A 20,469-nucleotide genomic window follows, 5' to 3' on the forward strand; every position below is an offset into this window, starting at 1 on the left:
ACCTGATGAATTAGTAAAATTAGGTTATGACACCACTAATTATTATGTTTTTTTTTGTTTTTTTTTTGTTCATTGTGCTTTGTTATTAAAATTTATTTCTTCTTATTTTCATCCTTATAATTTATAATTTATGTTGATTCAGTTTTATATTTTGGGGTTTGTTTTGCTTTGCAAGCTCACGCATATGTATTATGGGGAAATTATTTCCATGATATATTAAAGATTGTTATTAAATATTTTCTTAATAAATTAAATAAAATGAATTCTTTCTTTATAAAAAACATAAATATCATAAAGAATAATAAAAATATTATATCGTTTTTTTAGTATATATAACTACCGAATAATTTAAAAATAAAATAATATTTAATTATTATACATAAAAAAATGATTGAAGTCAGTTAATTTTAAAATATTTAAGATTATTCTTTTCTTTTAAATAAAATTAGTTCTCCATCTTAAGAATTATTATTTTTTCATTCGTTTTGAATTGAAAACAAATATACATTTAAATTGATTTTATAATAATTACTGTCTATTCTACAAAGATCAAAAAAATGATTTTTAAAATCATAACCAATAACTTTTGTTATGCACCAATATTTGTCAACACTCTATAATCTATATATATATTAAATTAATATTATGCACCAAAATAGAAAAAAATAAAAAATTATAATTGAATAATAAAATAAGAAATGTGTAAATTAAAATAAACTACAATGAAAGAATAATAAAATATTAGAAATCTCAACGGACTTATTCTTCGTATCGTGTTACCAAATATCAAGGAAAAGAAATATGAACAGTAATGATTTTCTTCATTTTTATTTATTTATTTATTCATGGACTCCTTGGACTATGGCTATGTTGGGTGAAATAAGATCCTTGAGCCCAATAAGACTGAGGCCCATCGCAACTCTTATTTTAATTCAAAGCCTCCCTCATTCCTTCCTCGTGTCATTTCGATCAGAAAAGTCGCGTTAATCTCAAGGCTCGCTCGCTCTGGCGTCGCAGCATCTCCGTTCTCCGTTCTACGGTCTCGAATAGAGAGCATAAGTAGCTAATTTGTAGCTTCATCTCTTCAAAATTCGACGAAAATCAAATAACAATGGCCTCGGCAGCAGTGAAACCAGGCTCCCTCACTTCTCTTCAATTTCACTCTTCTCTCAACAAACAACTCCCTCTTTTTGATTCCCTTTTGAAACCTCTCAAGTTGAAGAATTCTCGATTCTCTCAGTTTAACTTGACCCTAAACACCTCACGAAATGCGTCCATTATTCCTACAATTAGAGCCCAAAGCTCCTCTGTTCCTGGTATGCGTCAATATAGTTTTTTCTCCACATTTGAATTGAGAGATGGCATGAACATTAACGAGTTGTATGTTTGGGTTGTTTAGAGTATATTCCAGATGCCAAATTCTACAAGATAGAAGCAATTTTGAGGTAATCTTCTTCTTCGGCAGCATATAAGATATTACTGTTTATTGATTCCTTTTGGTTTCTCTAATTCCGTTGAATCTGGGATGAATGAAATAGGCCCTGGCGAGTCTCGCAAGTTTCCTCGGTAAGACTAGACGGGCCCGACCCAATGCATTTTACTATGATTTCTACTCATTGCTTCGTTTACTTGTATTTCCATATTGATATCCACCCACTACTTCTAAAAGTTCGCTGCCTTTACTTGACTTGATGCATCTAATATTGAATCAAGTTATGTCATAATAATATGTCGAATGAATAGCTAGCTCATTGCTGTTTGTTATTCATGCCTCTTAGCGTTCTTGTTTGGATACTGCAGGCCTAAATTTGATGATGACCCACCTTATTAGCAGGATAAATTTGAATCTTACTCGAGTGTTGTTTTAGTCTTTCTAGATAGAGAAGGATTCCAGGAATTTCAAGCTTGGCACTCTACTTTTAGAGCTTGTGTCATTCTTGGGATGATTAAACCATTTTCGTATTGAGTTCTAGCTACCACAGTTTTGGAATTGGGTGATTGAGAGAGCACAATTAGAAGAAAATATAAGTTTGGAACTTCGTACAATTTTCATTGGATCTTGTTACTAACTGAAAGTTTCTAATTTGGACTTTATCTTTCTTGTATGCAGAGAAACTGAGATGCTTTTAAGTTACATGAATTGATGATTTTGTACAATCTCATAATTGCAAAAAACAGGGTGCAAGTTTTATTTGACCATACGGATTTCTGAGTTCATTATTGCTGCAGCATTTTGGGTCATATCAACCCTTTTCTCTTGTGCTCCACAATTGAACTTCTTAAGACTCTTTGCTAGGCAACTTAGTTGATTACAGTTAGTTCTAATTTCTACTATTTTTTTTTTTTAAATGAAGGCTCTGTTGAAAATTGGTATTCGTGGTGTTACTGTTTCTGATGTTCGAGGCTTTGGGGCTCAAGGTGGTTCAAAGGAGAGGCATGGTGGTAAGCTTTTTTCTTGAACCACTGAAAGTTTCTCTTCTTTTTGTACCTCTAGATGTTCCATAATGAGATGACTTGATTATAGTTGCCTATTATAGAATCATCTCACTTTCTGTTTCGTCTCCTTTCGCCCTTGTTTTCTTGTTCTATCCAATTTTGGCCCTTTTGATGAGTACTGTCTGTTAATCTCTTCTATATGAGTGAGAGTAGTCAAAGTATTTATAAACCATACCTCTTGCTTTAACACCGTAGGCTCAGAGTTTTCCGAAGACAAGTTTGTTGCTAAAGTTAAGTTGGAGATTGTAGTGAGCAAAGACCAGGTATTCATGATACCACTAGCCTAAGTACTATTTCAAATATGATATGTGCACTTAGAATTGATTGTTGTTCTTCTGTTATAATAAAATTGTTGTTCATATTGCTGCACGTAAATTAAAGAATTTCACAGATGTCCATATGCTGTTTTAGGTTGAAGCTGTCATAGAAAAGGTCAAAGACGAGGCATGGACTGGAGAGATTGGAGATGGCAAGATTTTCTGTAAGATTCCGAAATTAATCTTTATGATAGCAGATTCCATGATCCTTTGATTTTCATTGCACTTTATCTTAAAGCTTTTATCTGTGTATATTATTACATGTGAAGGAACTGAAATTTTATCTGAACTTGGTTTGATTTGCTTTCTATTTTACTCTGCTTTAGTAGTTTTTGTGCTGTGTTTCTTTTTAGCATTTTCTTGTTGCTCTTTTTCTTGGCCTCATTCATTTATATGGTTCTTGGGAATATGGAGAACAGATTTAGTTAGTGAAAGTTTCTAGCAAGTATGCTAACTGCTAGCATATTGCAGCTTTAGATAGTTGTCAGGTATTTGAGAATCATAATTTTCTAATATAAATGGAAACTGCTCCTTTTCTTTGGAGTCTTTCATGGCTTCATTCTGTGTGTTTCTTACAACTTAGAAATACATTGTCGAAGACCATTGTGGTTGCGATGCAGTTTATAATACCCTTCGAGTATGCTTGTCTTGTGTAGGCTGTGTAAAACTACAGCTATTGGAAGTACAATTGTTTATAGGCAAATAGAAAAATAAGAAAGTGTGAACAAATGAATAAAGGTTATTTTCTTCTGATGGTATTATACTTGATAGCTCCCAGAGTAAATCTGTATTTCATATGTGGTTAGAGCTGTGTTAACATGAAATCCCTTAGCTGCAATTTTTTTTTCCTGAGTAATTTTGATTTCACAAGCTACAACAGTTTGGACTCGGATGGTAGGTTTTAACATGTGCCTTGTATTTATTTTCTCCCTTGAAGTCCCATGCACATTTTCTTTCCATGTGACTTCTTACTCGGTTACTTGTATGGACCCTTTAAAGGATTAAAATGTAAAAATTATTAATTGGAGCACTAGCAATTGAATAGATATCAAATAAATTTGGGTTGATTTTGGCAAGCTCTCTTGTCAGAAACCATAGTTCATAGCTGCATCTAAACCTCACCTTGTGAACTATCATAGAGCCACGCTATATGCATATCTCTTTTGCAGTCACACTCACCTTGGAGTTTAATAAAACTGAAATTGCAATGTGCAAGTCCAGGATGCAACCTTGCAATGTGAAACCAAGCTTGCTAACCATTACTTGGGATGAATCTAAACGATTGTGAATGTGATTTTCTCCATTATAATTTAAATTAATTATACCTATGACTGTGAAAAGTAGAAAAAGGTAACTTGATCTCTGAATTAGTAGATGGCTTAGATATATTATCAGCATTTCTAACGAGGTTTTGTTATTTTGCAGTGGTACCTGTTGCAGATGTAATAAGAATTCGCACTGGTAAGCCATTGTTTTCTTCCAACACTGATGCCTTTTTGTCTATACTATTCTGATGGATCAAGCCATGCATCTTCTTAATTATCCAAACCTTCCTGTTCTGCGAATATGATGATATATGACAACACTCTTTCCTTCCATGCACCATTTTCAGGTGAACGTGGAGAGAAGGCTGAAAGGATGACAGGAGGGTTGTCCGACATGACATTTTCTGCATGACTGGTTTAAAAGCAACATGCGCAGCTCAAGATTTGCATCTAACGCTTTCTTAGTAGCTAGTATAGTCAGGCATCCATCCTCCGCACCCCTTGTCCTAGTCCTTACTAGAAAATTTGATTCCTCCTTTTTTTAGCAGTCTATCTTGGGTTGAACGACTAGAAATAAAAGGAATGTCTATGAGCGTTTGTTGCAAGGAAGTAATAACAAGAAGATGGTTGTGTGTGATCACACGAAGGATTAGGTCGCCCCACAGTTGGCATGCGAAATTGTTGAGTACATGCTGTGGGGTTTGTACTGAGCTATGATATTAGTGTTAAACTGTATTTTATTCGCCGGTGGACACTTCCCTCATTGTCTCATCTTGTACAGCATGTTCTTATTCCTTTTACCTAGGCATTGATGGTGCTACAGGTGGTCATTGGATCATGTGCTTTCTTAGGGATTCGATAACCTGAGTTGAAAAATGGTTCCATTAGAGAGCGGCGTGATCTGTAGAGACTCATTATTGCCTCATTCTATATACGCAAATCCTGGATTGTTGAACCTAAAGTGATCCTATGCAAGTTTAGATTTGATTATATGACTCCCTTCTGCTATTTTTATCCGCGGCCCCTGTTTGGCATTGCTTCAGGGTTAAGCAAAATTTGAATTTTTTGTTTTGTTTAAAATTATTTTTTATGTTTTGTTGTACTATATTAAAAATGAGTTTTAAAAAATAAAAATATATATTATTTTGATACATTTCTAGATGAAAAATACTTTGAAAATTGCACCGCATTTCCTTAATTGTTTTAAAATTTTATTTTATTTTACTTAAAATTAATATTTTTTGATGTTTTTAGATTATTTTGATGCGTTGATATTAAAAATAATTTAAAAAAATAAAAAATATATTATTTTGATGTATTTCTGAGTAAAAAGTATTTTGAAAAGCAATCGTAATCACATTCTTAACGCCTTAAAACCGGTTAATGGTAAGGGAACGAAGCTCTTATTTATCATTGTGTTAGGGTTAGGATTTGACAAAAATTAATTTTTTTTTTATGTTTTCATGTATTATATTAAAAATAAATTTTAAAAACTAAAAATATTATTTTAATATATTACTGAGAAAAAATAATTTAAAATAAAAATAATTATTATAATATTTCCAAACATTCTCCTAGTGGATTAGGAGTGGCACGCTCCTAATATAAGGTCTTGCAACAATATTTTGATTGGTTGAGGATGTGTCTAGTGAAATTTCAAGTTTTCCTTTCATACATAAATATATTTATTGACTTTTAAAATTGTCTAAAATTTACAAGTTAACTTGTGATTTCAATAGTGTTGCGTGGAATGCCATTCATAATATTAAAAAAATATGAAAATTGTTAACTTATTATTATTATTATTTTATTTTAACTTTTGAAAGAAAAAAAGTGTATCAACGGATTGATGAGATCACTGATTCGGCAGAAAAGATAATAGTAAAAAAAAAATTGCATTCTTCATGCCTGAAGTCTGACAGGAGACTGAGCTTGAATTAAATAAGAGCCTGATAACAATGACGCGAGGCAAAGAGTTTCCAAGTGCCGGGATCAGAAAGGCCCGATCCCGAAATGGGAAACACACCTCCTATTTCCAAACAGGGTGCAATCTCCAACTAACGCAGGCCACCGCGTCGTGTAAACGGCGTAACAAGGGTAACCATCCATTAATAGGCAACCACATGGTCACAGATATTGACGGCGTATTGGACAGTTAAAAAAAAGAAAAAAAAGGAAAAGGATCCCGTTACGTCCTATAAATACACACCATCAATCTCTTGGAACGTGAAAATATTTTTCCCTTAAAGACAGCTCCTCCTCCTACTCTTCAATTTAATTCCGCTTTATTCTCTCTTCTGAGGTAGATCCCTCTCTCCCTCTCTCGGCTCCTTGATAGGCAAGTGTTTAACGATTCCGAAATTCCGAACTTTAGATCCTGATCTTGTGTTCGATCACTCTCTTAATCGAATTGTTGAATGTTTGTCTGTTGGATTCTACGTCCTGATCTAAGATTTAGAGCACGATTTGGTTTCGGAATGGCTTGATCTTGATCATGATGTGGTGTTGCCTTATGGATCTTCATATTATGCTTATGTTTTTGCATGATTTGAATCAGGTGATGATACCTTAGATTTGGAGATCACTAGATGCAACGCATCCTGTTTGGTACCTGATCTGTTGGAAATGCATGTCTAAGCTGTCGTTTTAATGTGTTTTGAATTGAATATCTGAGTCTTGTAGGTTCATCGTGATTTTTTTGTCTTTCGTATGTGTTGTTGATATGGCTCATTTATCAATTAGGTTTCTGATTTGTGATTGTTTTTTGAAATGTGAAATGTTTTAAATGAAGCTGATTGAGATCTAGTTTTTGATAATGGTGTGGAATTGCATTTGATTTAGGCTGGGAGATTTATATTTAGTGATTTGATTTTTTGATATCGGCAGACGTGAGAAAATGGGGCTGTCTTTCACCAAGTTGTTTAGCCGACTGTTTGCTAAGAAGGAAATGCGTATTCTGATGGTGGGTCTTGATGCTGCTGGTAAGACCACCATTCTCTACAAGCTCAAGCTCGGTGAGATTGTCACCACCATTCCTACCATTGGTAAGTCTCACTTTATTATGGAGACAAGATGTTAATTACCTTGATTTGAAATTATTTTTTATCCTCCGTATGTTCTCTGTTGGGCTTAGATCTGATGATGATGATGTTTGATCAGGATTTAATGTGGAGACTGTGGAGTACAAAAACATTAGCTTTACTGTTTGGGATGTCGGGGGTCAGGACAAGGTATGTGTGTCTTTTGAGTTTGATTTGGCTTTTTATCTTTTGCATGAAGGTTGTTATCATCTTGGGGTGTAGTAGTGATAGCATCCTTTTCTCCTTCATTAAATGGTTTAGAGTGGATTGGGTTGATCATAAGGAAAGCCATTAATCGTGTTCGCATCCAAGAACTCAAGCCTCTATGGTCAGAAAGCCATCATGTTATTGAACCTACGTAATTGAAAATGAGTGCTTATGGACGGTCTAGTGCTGATCTGATTTTCCTTCACCAGCACTTAAAATAATCATAAGCTAAACATGTTATGCCATGGTTATACTTTGCTACTTCCTTTGATTATCAAGGGAAAGGCTTTATTCGGTGCCTTACATTTTGAGACATTCACTAGTGCAAGTGTTTTCCAATTATACTGCTTTATCACTTGACAACATCATTTGCTGTATTGTGTATAGCCCTGTTTGCATAAATCTTTTTTTTTTTTTTGCTATTGGAACAGCCAAATGCATTACTGTGGCCTCTGCCAAATAATCTTAGTGATGCTAGCTGTCGCATTCTTGTGTTATACCTTTTCCTGCTGAAGTATTTATTGTTATGGTCAAATCTTAAATGGATAGATCTGTGCTTCTTTTATACCTCCTGTCTCCAAGTGCCACTGCAGCATAGCCACTGCAATAAGATCGTGCTCTTGATCTGGATCCTTTACAATCAGTCTAAAGATTTTAATATTCTAATCCCTTAATTTGTTTATCAACTGATGCCCTGTTATCTTGCTTCCCCAGATCCGCCCCTTGTGGAGACATTACTTCCAGAACACACAAGGACTTATCTTTGTGGTTGATAGCAATGACAGAGATCGTGTGGTTGAAGCTAGGGATGAGCTACACAGGATGTTGAATGAGGTACCAGACTGCTCCACATTTTATAATGATTAGCAAAATGTGGAAGCTGCAGATATACATGCTGTAATTTGACTTGTCACCTCTGCATGATTTGTGTGATAACAATGGCTTTTGTTGCATTTGCAGGATGAGTTGAGGGATGCTGTGCTGCTAGTGTTTGCAAACAAACAGGATCTTCCGAATGCAATGAATGCCGCTGAGATTACGGATAAGCTTGGCCTTCACTCCCTTCGTCAGCGCCACTGGTAAGCTAACTTATTACGGTCAGATGCCCTCCTTTTCCAGCAATCCACCATCCTCTTGGTAACTGACTGTCTAAATCATTCATTGCAGGTACATCCAGAGCACATGCGCCACCTCTGGTGAGGGGCTGTATGAGGGATTGGACTGGCTCTCAAACAACATTGCAAACAAGGTATAGTCATCCACTTTTCTTACTCATATGTGATGATTCATGATTTGGTGAACTTAATGTGTTCATCTGACTGCAGGCTTAGATGACACAACTCCAAGTTCGCAATCGCAGTGAGTGCTGGAATACTCGGTCTATATTTGTTTTGTATTCTGGATTTTCCTCCAACTCATTTTGTCGTCTTTACCTGTCTAAACATGTTTGTGGTTGCTTTTGCAAACTCTGCCATTTGTTTCCTGTAGCTTCAGAATATTCCGTAAATTTTCGTTTTCTTGGTGATTTTTATTCAAATAGCAAAGCCCAGTTCTCCTAAAGACGAGCCATCCTTGACATGGAGTCAGGGGTACCATAGTGCCTGCCTACCAGGCTTTAGTGCGTAAACAATCTCCTCCGAATTGAACCAAAAAACTATACATGTATATTATATGTGGTCATGTCCCTCGGACATCTCACCGTAGGAGTTGGTCTAACGCTCGCTGCCACACAACCTGAACGGGGGAGAAGCTTTTGTAGGGGCACACATTGCCACTACCAGACTTTTGTCTCCTAGTAGTCCCAGAATTGGAAGGTCGTTGACCACTTTACCCTTACAATGACACATGCACATAAGTTTATAGCTCTATAAGTAGCCTCTTAAAGTAAGACCATAATCTTATTCTTGTTTAATCCTAAATATTGTTAAAACAACTAAATACACTATTACAACCTTACAAAGCTTACATCACCAGCTTTAAATGACTTAGACATTGGAGCGCTTCCAAACCCACAGGAGAGGAGATTTGTTTTACAGGTCTTGCAATTATCCAAGCTCATTCGCCAGCTGGAATCTTTTTGTTTTTGCGGTTGGGATTGCTTTTGCCCCAATCACACTTACAAAAAAGCTAATACAAAAACTGGTATAAGATTCATTAAAAACCATGATCAGATCACTAGTTTTGCAAAAGCAACAAATACTTGCTTTTGATGCTTCTAGGAGATGGAGAGTAAATTAATTACTAGTTTTATTAAAATTATAAAAATAACACTTAAAAGCATGATTCAATCTTTCACCAACATACCATTAACTAGTAATTATCATGCGAAATCTCCATTCAACACTTAGGTGAGGATTCATATATAAATTTTGAAAACCCAACAAGCATTTAAGAAAATTCTCCATATAAAAATATCTAAAACAATAAAATTTATGCATACTTATTAGTTTAATCACTCACTTAAGCTTTAGCCATTTTTCATTTCTCTATTTGTTTCTTTTCTTTTCTAACCTCACAATCTATCTTTGGTTTCCTTAATAAATAACAACCGCAAAACAATGCGATGACAAATCAACGCCTGCAAGCATCCTCTTGCACGCTTTATCACTTATTTCTTACTGTTTTACCTTTTTTTTCTTTTTCATTTAATTTGAAATTTGATCCTAGAATGGTAAGTCAGTTTCATTTCCTCATAAAGATAGTGATTAGATAATTTTTGCATATATTATCTTTTCATTCGCTGCTTGTCAATGCTAAATCAATTGTAATGGATCTAGGAACTAATTTTGAACATGGAGTATTCAATCAAAATATAAATTTAAATAATTCACATCTTTTCAAATTTCATTTCAAAAAATATTTAAAATTCTAATTCAAATGTTAATATTAAATAAGGTAGTAGTATTTGGATTCCATTCATGAAGAAATAGCACGATCATGTAATAAAGAGTGAGCGATTGGAAACGTGGTTGTACTCTTATTTTTTAAAAACTTAATTTTTTTTATAAAGAAATTAATTTTTTTGTATGTTTTGAATTGTTTTGATGCGCTGATCTCAAAAATAATTTTTAAAAACATAAAAAAAATATTATTTTGATATATTTCGACATAAAAAACACTTTAAATTATAACTATAACTACACTTCCAAACAATTCCAAATAATACGAGTACTGATGATGTGAAATTTATTCCTAGCTTTTGCGTCTTCTCCCTTCACTTGCCTCCTAGACAAGCATCATTGATAATTTCAGAAATTGCAAGTTATAAATGTTTCTAGGAACACTAAAGACCTGATTCCATTTATTAATATTTTTTTCATAAAAAATTATTTTTTTGTTTTATTTTATGTTCTTTATTTAATAAAAATCAAAAGCAATAAAACAAATATATAAAAAAATCTGGACTATTTGAAATATTAAATAAGATTAAAAAAATATCTCTATAATTAAAACCTTTTTATTTTATTAACACACTCCATTTTTTTTTAGCATTTTTCTTCCATAATATTTGTCTTCAGACATCTTATCATAATAATAGAAAACATGTTTAACTATAAAAATAATACTCTTATTTTGACTCCAATGCACTATTACACCGCTCACAACTTGCCACAAAGAAGTTTTTGGTGGTTTTAGTAAACGCAGCCCGACAATAAAACTGGAGACCCCTTGACTTACATATAATTAGTACAGTTTTAAAATTAAATTATGTAGCTCGATAACATAGTGAGTACATATATTTTTTTTTAACATTAAAGATAAAACATACTGAGACAATAACATTTTGAATTGACCCGGATTAACCTGACAATCTTATGATTCGTTTCATGAATCTAATTAGATTTAATAACTTTATTTTATGAAATTTATTTTTTTATTGAATCACATGATAATAAAAATAGACATGCTTGGAAAAGCCACCGAACAAAATTAAAAGAAAAAAACATTATGAAGGTTGTACAAAACAAATGCTTACTAATATTATATATAAAAAAATACTACAATCATAATAATAGAAAGTAAAAATCAAACTATATTTAATAAAATAATACCCTAAATATATATATTTTTTAATTTTTAATGAATTATAATTAAAATTGAAGGAAAAAAATAAAAAAAAATAAAAAACACGAAGTTCAAAAAGAGGCTAGGCATTTAGGCTTGGGTGGCCCGAGACCATCAAAATTAAGGTCAAGTTATGCGTCATACCATTCTCTTTTTCCTATCTTTAAGAAAAAAAAAAAGCATATAACGTGTGGTTTATTGGCTTTATTCCAACCACTTTGCGACCACCTTTTTAATCTAAAAGATTATTTTTTTCAACTCTTTTTTACATGTAAACATTTAAGAAATATTCCACAAACCTCAATAAACTTGTATTTAACTTCAAAATAACATTTAATCCGTCAAAAAACCAAAAATCAACCCAACTAAAATTCTTGAGCCCTTATTAGCTTTTTTTTTTTTTTTTGGGGGGGGGGGGGAGAGATAAGGAGTCAAAGACATCTAAATAGAACTTTTATCCTCAATTGACACCAAGATTGACTTTTCTACTTGTTGAAATGTGGACAACAAACAACTTTCTTTATCCTCTCTTATTTTTTTAGGACTCTCTTTGTCTTCTTTTTAAACTTAAGGACTGAAAATGTAACCAAAGTAAGTTTTAGACTAAAACATAAAACTATAAAAAACTAAAAGGACCAAACATAGAAAAAAACTTTGGGATCAAAATTTCAAAATTTACACCTCTAGTACAATAAAAAGATAAAAAAAGGTTGCTTTTTTTTTTATGTCAAATTTGGTCGCATTGATCTCAGTTTATTTTGAATAATAAAATTGAATTATATTTTGTCAAATCAAGCTTTAACTTGATATGTGTTTTTTTTTACAACGCAAGAACCCAATACAAAAAACAATTATCAAGCCTAATCACCAATGTTATGTGGAAGGTTAGAATTGAAAAGAAAAATTAGTGACTAGAATATAAAATGCTACAATCACCAAAAAATAGAAAAAACGTGTTTTAATCCATAATGTTTTCTCTGTATAATATAGTGGAATACTTAGCATAATTAGGGTTTTTCCTAATTATCCTTCCTTTACCATGGACCCTAGAGTTTGAAAAGTTTCAAGAACACTTTTTTATCTTAAAAAAAAATAGTTTTTTTTTTTAAGAAGCACATTAGGATATTTTTTTTTAAAAATATGGTTAAAGACTTATTTTAAAAAATAATATAATTTTAAAACTTGTAGATTAACACATGTTACTCTAGAGTTATATTTGATATTTGTGCTTTAGAGTTGCGGTTTTCGTTTGTGACTTATTTTGTTTTATAATTAAATTATAGTGTGGATAGATAACTAATATCAACAACCTATGTTCATCCACAAGAAATTTGAATAAAATATACTGTCAATTTCTAGTTGAAAATGAATATACAAATTTCAACAAATTCCTTCGTATAAAGGACGAGATCGAGCTATTTAGCTGATTATTAAGCAAGGCTCACTCTATATTTGGGGAGTGTAGGCTGGACATTCCACATGATCCTGGAGATGTTGGGGAGGAGTCTAGAATTTCATCCTAGCAATCATTGAAGGAGAATCCAATTGCAGAGACTACACTTTTATGCAGATAGATGAGAGATCTTTTTAGTAAGATTATTATTGCCTCTCTTTTTAAATCCATTAATTATTTTAATGATTTTTTTTCAAAAATATGTCAATTTTATCCTGGAATGTGAGGGGTGCTGCGAATATTATGGGTAGGCGTCATTGTAAAGAACTTGCACAAAAATTTCAACCAATTCTGTTTGTACTCGTAGAAACCCATTGCTAGTTTTCCAAATCGGCCAAGTTCTGGGCACATCTTAGGTATTCACCTATAGCTAAATCTAAAGCTCATGGACACTCATAGGGAATATAAGTCTTATCTACAAGTGGTATTTTTAGGGTTTCAATTGTAGACATCATGACTCAATGTGTTACACTAAAATTGCATTCAGGTAATCAGCCTGTTTTTTCTCTGTTGTTTATGCCTCCCCAACCCCCAACTTGTGTTCTTTGCTTTGGGATCACATGGTCTCGATGAGTACAAGATTAAATGAGGCTTAACATCTTAGTGTGGACTTTAATGAGATTTCCCTTCCTTCAAAGAACATAAGAGGTTTATTCAATGCTTTTAAGGCCTCCACCTTTACTAGTTTGATGGATGACTATAACCTACTTGATTTAGGATATGTTGGACATTCCTTCACTTGGCACAGGTAAATAAATGGAATCAGACGCTTAGACAAAAGACTGGATAGAGCATTAGCAACGCCTAACTGATATTTTTTCTAGGATGCATTTGTTGAGAATTTGTGTAAGCTACATTTAGACCATAATCCCATCCTTTTATATTGTGGGGGCCTTCCTCTAAATATTTAAAACATACCTTTCAGATTTGAAGCCATATAGGCTGAGCATTAAATTTCCACACTATCGTGTATCTGGGGCGTGGAAAGATGGTGATCACAAAGTGGTGATGGGTACTTTACAATATATTCAGGAGGATGCTATTAGGTTAAATAAGAATACATTTGGTAATTTATTCATAAGGAAAAGAAGCATTAAAACTAAGTTAAATGGTGTCCATCAAAGTATTGAATTTGGTGCTTCACACTCCTTGGCTATTTTAGAAAGGGACTTAAGAAAAGAATACAATGATATTCTTCATCACGAGGAGCTTTTCTGGTTCTAGAAATCTAAGGAGAGATGGGTGAAATTTAGAGACCGCAATACCAGTTTCTTCCACACTTAAATTGTGATCAAGAGGAGGCACAACCATATTAATGGATTATTTATCTCTGGTGATAGTTAATGTACTGATGATAAGGTGCTTCAGGAGGAGGCCTTCATTTTCTATAAGTCTCTATTTTGCTTGAATCAGTATGTGGAACCTAGATCACATATTCTTCAAAACAATCCTAGGGTGTCCTATACAGGTATGACTGGCTTATTAAAAATCTATCATGAAGGATGAGGTGTTTACAACGCTAATGACTGTAGATTCTTTTAAATCGCAAGGTGTGGATGACTTCTAGCTTTTCTTCTTCAAAATATATTGGGATATTGTTGGAGATGATGTTTGCAGCATTGTTAGTAATGCCTACACTAACTGCTATTTTGACCAAAGGCTAGCATAGACTCTTCTAGTTTAGATTCTGAAGGAGGACAAACCTTTATATATCAAATAGTTCCATTCGATAAGTCTCTACAATGTAGTGTACAAACTAATTACAAAGACTTTGGTTAACAAATTATGCCCTTTTCTGGATGAGTTAATTAGTCATCTTCAAAGTAGTTTTATCCAAAGCAGATGCACCACAAACAATGTTATGGTGGCCTAGGAAGTTATGCACCATATACATAAGTCCAAAAGTAAATAGGGGCTTTTAGCAGCTAAAATAATCCTTAAAAAGGCTTATGATAAATATAGTTGGGATTTCTTACAGCTACTTTAGAAGATTTTGGTTTCCCTAACAAGACTATCCAGCTCATAATGTTTTGTGTACGTTCCTTCTCTTTATCCCTTATCTGGAATGTTACTAAGCTGTCTAGTTTTGTGCCTAACAAAGGCCTGCAATAGGGAGACCCTCTCTTTCCTTATCATTTTGTTTTGGGTATGAAGAAGCTTTCCTATTTAATTTTTAATAAAGTTGCAGGTAAGATAAGGAAGTCAGTGCATCTATCTTGTGGTGGCCCAAATATCTCACATCTTTTTATTGTTGATGATATTCTATTTTTCACAAAGGCAAAGAATTCTTAGATTAGTCTCATATCTAATGTCTTATTTGATTTTTGCAAAGCATCTGGACTAAAAGTGAACTTTGAGAAATCCAGGATTATATGTTCTAAATATGTATGTAGAGCAAGGAAGAACATATTCAGTCAATTATCTCTTATTCATTTTGTGAGTGATTTGGGCAAGTACTTGGGTTTCCCTCTAATTTAAGGAAGAGTTAAGAAAGACTATTTTAATTTTGCCCTCGAGAAAATTAGCAAGAGGTTTTCTTCTTGAAAAGACAGGCTTCTAAATAAGGCAAGGAGATTAACTCTGACATGCTCAATGATGTCTGTTATACCTATTTATCCCATGTAATATTTTTGGATTCCAAAATCTATTTGCTCAAATGTGAGCTTCATCTAGCAGAATAAGAATCTTACTCGTGGCTTCCACCTGGTAAAGTGGAACTTTATTGCTTGCCTTAAGATGTTTGGGGGGCGTGGTGTTAGGGAGATAAGACTCTCCAATGTAGCTCTTTTAGGTAAACAGGTCTGACACATGTTTAACAGTCCATATAAGTTTTGGGTTGGTCTCTTGAAGCACAAATATCTTTTTAATAAGGATCTGTTCAGTGTGACTAGGGCTCTAGTGTCAGCTTCACTAACTTGGTATGCCATCGTTAAAGCTTTTCTTAAATTGAAGGAGGGGCTCATATTCAAACTTGGGAAATACTTGTCTTTATGGTTTAATCTTTGATTGATGGAGGGGTCTTTTATCCTTTCTTGTGGATGTTATTAATATTATTGATGTGGACTTACAGGCTAGAGACTTATGGATAAATGGTTAATGGATTTTTTCTAAAATGACTACTATCATTCCTATTGTTTTAAAATTTGTGATTATGGTTGTTCCTTTCTTTACTTTTTCTCCTTTTGATGACTGTGTAACATGGGTTGCTAGTCCACAAGATGTTACAATTCTAAATCAGCCTACTTATGGTTGCTTCAACATCTGAAGGGGTCTGTAAATGGCTAGGGTTGACAATGGGTGTGGAAGCTACCTTTCCTTGAGAAAGTAAAATTTTGTATTTGGTTCATTCTTCGTGATTTTCTTCCTACTAATCTTTTCAGATTTCATAGGAAATTTTATAATACTACAGCATATTGCCACTGTAATCATGATATGAGGGACATACTGCATTGCCTTTGCGACTATGGTGTTGCTAGGAGGATCTGGATTAAAATTTGCTTTAGTCTTATAAGTGGTTTTTGGGTTAATGATGCAAAATAATGGTTGGCCTCCTTTGCCATAACTAGGAGATCCTCGTTATTCTTAATTGCTATTTGGTGGTTGTGGCGTCATCACAATAATATGGCTTATGATGATCACTATTTAGGAGAGAGTTTTTAATTTGCAATGACAAGGGTCATAGAGCTCCAAGGATGGTATCCTTGCAGCAACCTAATGAAGGCTTCGTCAAACTTAATGTTGATAGGAGCTCTCTTGGCAACTCAGGACGCATATGTTTTGGTGGCCTAATAAGGAATAATAATGGTGATTGGCTAATTGGTTTCTCTTGTTATGCCGTGGGATCTAATCTCTTTCTTGAGCCACTAGTTATCAAGTTTGGATTGCAGTTTGTTTAGGATAGCGGTCTGACTATGATCATTTGTAATTCAAATTCTATGGACTCTTTCTCAGACTCGTACAAGAGGATTCCATAGGCTTCCACAAATTTGATGCTATCATTGTAAAAGATTAAAGACTTGTTGTCAAGATCTCGAGAGATAAGTATCCAAGATACTCTAAAGGAAGCTAACTCATGTGCAGATTACTTAGCTAAACTGACTACTAAGAGAGAGGAGTAATTTCAGATTTGGGAGAGCTCGTCTTATGGGATGCGACATTTGCTCCAGCATGATATGATGGGTATATCTCATTTTAGTTTTAGTTTTTTTTTCCTTAGAAAGTTCTGTATTTTTTTTTTAAAAAATTAAGACAAAGAAATATTCATTTTATTTTACTACATATGACGTTTGCTTTTAATTAAAACTAAAAAAAAAAAAAAACTAAATATGAATCCATGATATAAATAATAATTCATTATATAAACAATAATTTATACATGAATCTTTTAGTTGAAATATGTGAAATATGATAGTTAACATTTAAACAACTTAACAATCAACTAAAAAAAAGTACACTCCCATAATAATCAATATATCATATATTAATTGCTAACAAGACAAACAATATGATGATTTAAACCTCGAAAGAACTGTCTTGGCATCTGATCACATCCGGATAAACCTACAACTTAATGCGGAAGAATCTTATCAACAATTATCAAAGTAAGCTCTGATAGTTTAATAACGTTGTGGTTATCAGTTGTGATGGGTGACACACTAATAGGATCTCTTTTATAAATATTTTCACAATCTATAACCTTGTTGGTTCCATCTCTAACCCGATCGATCACATCCCAATAAGCCCTGGCGTCTGATGAAGAGGAAGCTCTACGAAACTGCCCTAGCGCATCCTTGTAATCAGTCCGGCAAACTCCAAGTCGTTGCCTGCCAACTGGGTCACTGGTTTGACCAAGAATGCTAGCAATGTTATCCGATGTCGTTTGTAATTGATCAATGGTCAATGAAATAGATAACATGGCTAAACCATCCATGCTGGCTGCAGCAACACGTGGGTCGACGGCTAGAGTCCTATTGCAGAAGTCGGGGTCCTGGGACTCCTTGCATATGCTCTGAACTAACGCTGCATCGGCTTTCGTTTCAAACCTGATTGCTGCGGTGCGGGAAGGGCAGCATGCACAAATGACCGCCAAGGGGAGGATTAAAGAAATAAAGCAAAGCGGAGAAGCCATCTTCTTAATTTGCTTGCTTTGAAAAGTGAACGTCAGTCTAAGAATTAACTGTTCTGTGATGCGCGTGAGAGAGAGTCTGTGCTTGTACAAATATATACAGACGACTGAATTTAATGTAAGCAAATATAAGGAATTATTTGGGGGGATAATTTATCCCTAATATAAATCAAGGAAATCGCGTCGCATTTTATCAGGTTCAGGCATTTATATTGATTTTGCCATATTTAGAATCGTTGGAATCTGTCTGTATTCTCTTTCTTAGGCTACCCCCAATGTATATTATGAGATTTTGAAGTGCTGGTATTATACAGTGGTAAATATTCATTCTAAATAAAAAAGACAAATTCTTCAACAAAATCCCAAAAACCCTAAACATTACTACTGCTATTAATTAATAGACAATACAAAGATATGGATAACTGAGATTAATTAGATGAAATGGAGGGCTATGATTTAGCAAAAAAGAGCTTATTTGGGAATATAAAAGGATAAAACGTAGACAATAAAGAAAAGATCATAAAAAAAGAGGATCTGAAACCAAAAAAAAAAAAAAGATATACACCATAAGCGGTAATTTGAAACATTATTGGGTTTTTGAGTTATAATTGGAGATAAATATCTTAGTTTTAGGCATTCTTTAGCTTTTAAGAAGTATAAGATTTATGCCTAAAATGTTTATTAAAATTCCAAATTCTATTTGTGCCATTTTGAAGTTCAAAACATAGCCAATACAAAGATATCATAATCTATCCAGAAGTTCAGTACATCTAACCCTGCTTTGATTTTCTACCTTTATCTAAAGTTATAGAAATCAAAACAAAGCAATAAGACTATTAGATGATTTAGCAACATTATGATATATAAGATGTTTATGAAGAGCCCAACTCCAAAATATATTGTTTCAATGCTCTAAATTCATAAAAAATCACAGTAGAAACAATAGCATTTAACAACAACAACAACAACAACAACTCTCATCCATGTGAGTTTTGTTCTTTCTTTCTTGAACTAAATGGCCTTTTTTATGCCTTTTCTACTTCTATATGAAGGGAACCTTGGGGTTTAAATACCATAAGCTAAGTTTGCAAATCATGAAGTTATTATTTTGAAAATCCATGGTGAAACATGCTTAATGAGTTTTATTTTTCTTTTCTTGAATTATAATTCATGAGTGTCGGATTTGTGGTTTTAAGAGGGTTTGATTGTGCTTTAAATCTTTGTTTTGTTGGATAAGATAGACCTAGTTTGATCATGCATGATAGGAGATTTGTTTTTATCTTTCCTTCATGTTTATGAAGCCTATAACAAGCAAGTAAGAAAAACATCTTGTTTTGTTTTATCTTTTTATCTCTATGTTAGTCTTATGCCTTATATAACTTTAATATGTTGTTGTTTCATGTATATTGGGAATTTAAAATAAATAAATGAGTTTTTTTTTTTCATGTTAGCAACCCTTTTAAATTTTTTCATGAATGGCCTAATCGACAAATCTTTTTTTTCTCAAGGGACCAATGTTGATATTTTTGTGAATGACCTAATAAGAGAGTATTTTATTTTTAAGAATGGGCATCAAATTTTTTGAATGATTTAATTGGCAAGTCTTTTATTTTTAGGGATGGACGTCCATTTTTCATGAGTGACCTAATCAACGAATCTTCTGTTATTAGGAATGGATGTTAAATTTTTCAAATGGCCTAATAGAAAACTCTTTTATTTTTAGATATGAACATCAAATTTTTCACAAATTGCCTAATCAACATGTCTTCTATTTTTAAGGACCATCATTGAATTCTTCACAAATCATTAGAAATAAATTAAATAAGCTGTGAATAAGTTCAAAAAATAATTTAGATAATTAATGGAATTCATATAATAAATTTAGAAAATAACATATAGTTAAAGTAACCTTTCATTTGAAAAGATGCGATAAAGGTGATGTCTAGCTTTCCTTAAGCATAACCAAACTCTTACTTGAATATCGTATTCTTTCAAACGAAAAGATGCAATAAAGGTGATGTCTAACTTTCCTTAAGCATAACCAAACCCTTACTTGAATAACTTGAACCAAAACATAATTTAGAATTTTTTGTTTCATTTAATTACTAGGTTACAATTCCATTGTTTTCCATTTTCCTTTTATTTTTAGAGGTCTTAACATTGTGCCGAGTGCTACTACATGATGACTCCATTGAGGACTAGGTTAAGCCTATACGCATATGCTTTCTTTTTTGATACCTTTATTACCATTTTTTGTTCAATATTTATTTTATTTATGTTATTTATAATTGTATTAATTTTAATCTATGCATTAAATGTTCATGCATGCCATTTTTCAAGTTTTCACACACATTAACACCAACCAATAAAAAGCTTTAGATCTGTGATCATCCCTTTTAGAATTAGATATAGAGATTTAGGTAGGGAGTGTGACTTATATACATTGATGATCATATGTACT

The 20,469-nt window shown here is 33.1% G+C and overlaps 3 protein-coding genes across 5 annotated transcripts; 2 read left to right on the forward strand and 1 right to left on the reverse strand.

The window, feature by feature from the left end:
• The first annotated feature begins 962 nt into the window (after positions 1 to 962).
• Positions 963 to 4,841, forward strand: LOC7460482 (nitrogen regulatory protein P-II homolog). Its single transcript, XM_002302753.4, has 8 exons — positions 963 to 1,316; positions 1,400 to 1,445; positions 1,539 to 1,566; positions 2,355 to 2,442; positions 2,692 to 2,759; positions 2,908 to 2,977; positions 4,239 to 4,274; positions 4,426 to 4,841. The coding sequence occupies exons 1-8, from the start codon at positions 1,112 to 1,114 to the stop codon at positions 4,488 to 4,490; spliced, it is 606 nt and encodes a 201-aa protein (XP_002302789.1). The 5' UTR covers positions 963 to 1,111; the 3' UTR covers positions 4,491 to 4,841.
• A 1,223-nt stretch (positions 4,842 to 6,064) lies between these two features.
• LOC7481423 (ADP-ribosylation factor) lies at positions 6,065 to 8,925 on the forward strand. 3 transcript variants are annotated; one of them, XM_002302752.4, is made up of 7 exons: positions 6,065 to 6,380; positions 6,965 to 7,122; positions 7,238 to 7,308; positions 8,080 to 8,199; positions 8,326 to 8,444; positions 8,533 to 8,614; positions 8,691 to 8,925. In XM_002302752.4, exons 2-7 carry the CDS (start codon positions 6,975 to 6,977, stop codon positions 8,694 to 8,696), a joined length of 546 nt encoding a protein of 181 aa, XP_002302788.1. In that variant the 5' UTR covers positions 6,065 to 6,380; positions 6,965 to 6,974; the 3' UTR covers positions 8,697 to 8,925. The 3 variants fall into 3 exon arrangements, with proteins under 3 accessions (XP_002302788.1, XP_006386700.1, XP_052306325.1); XM_006386638.3 differs by having other exon boundaries at positions 6,249 to 6,416; XM_052450365.1 differs by having other exon boundaries at positions 6,297 to 6,635.
• Positions 8,926 to 17,450: 8,525 nt separating this feature from the next.
• LOC7481422 (pectinesterase inhibitor 5) lies at positions 17,451 to 18,011 on the reverse strand. The gene has a single exon (XM_002301496.4). It carries the CDS (start codon positions 18,009 to 18,011, stop codon positions 17,451 to 17,453), a length of 561 nt encoding a protein of 186 aa, XP_002301532.1.
• Between the last annotated feature and the right edge of the window lie 2,458 nt (positions 18,012 to 20,469).

The sequence above is a fragment of the Populus trichocarpa genome, chromosome 2 (assembly GCF_000002775.5).
Source record: "Populus trichocarpa isolate Nisqually-1 chromosome 2, P.trichocarpa_v4.1, whole genome shotgun sequence".
Lineage (NCBI taxonomy): Eukaryota > Viridiplantae > Streptophyta > Magnoliopsida > Malpighiales > Salicaceae > Populus > Populus trichocarpa.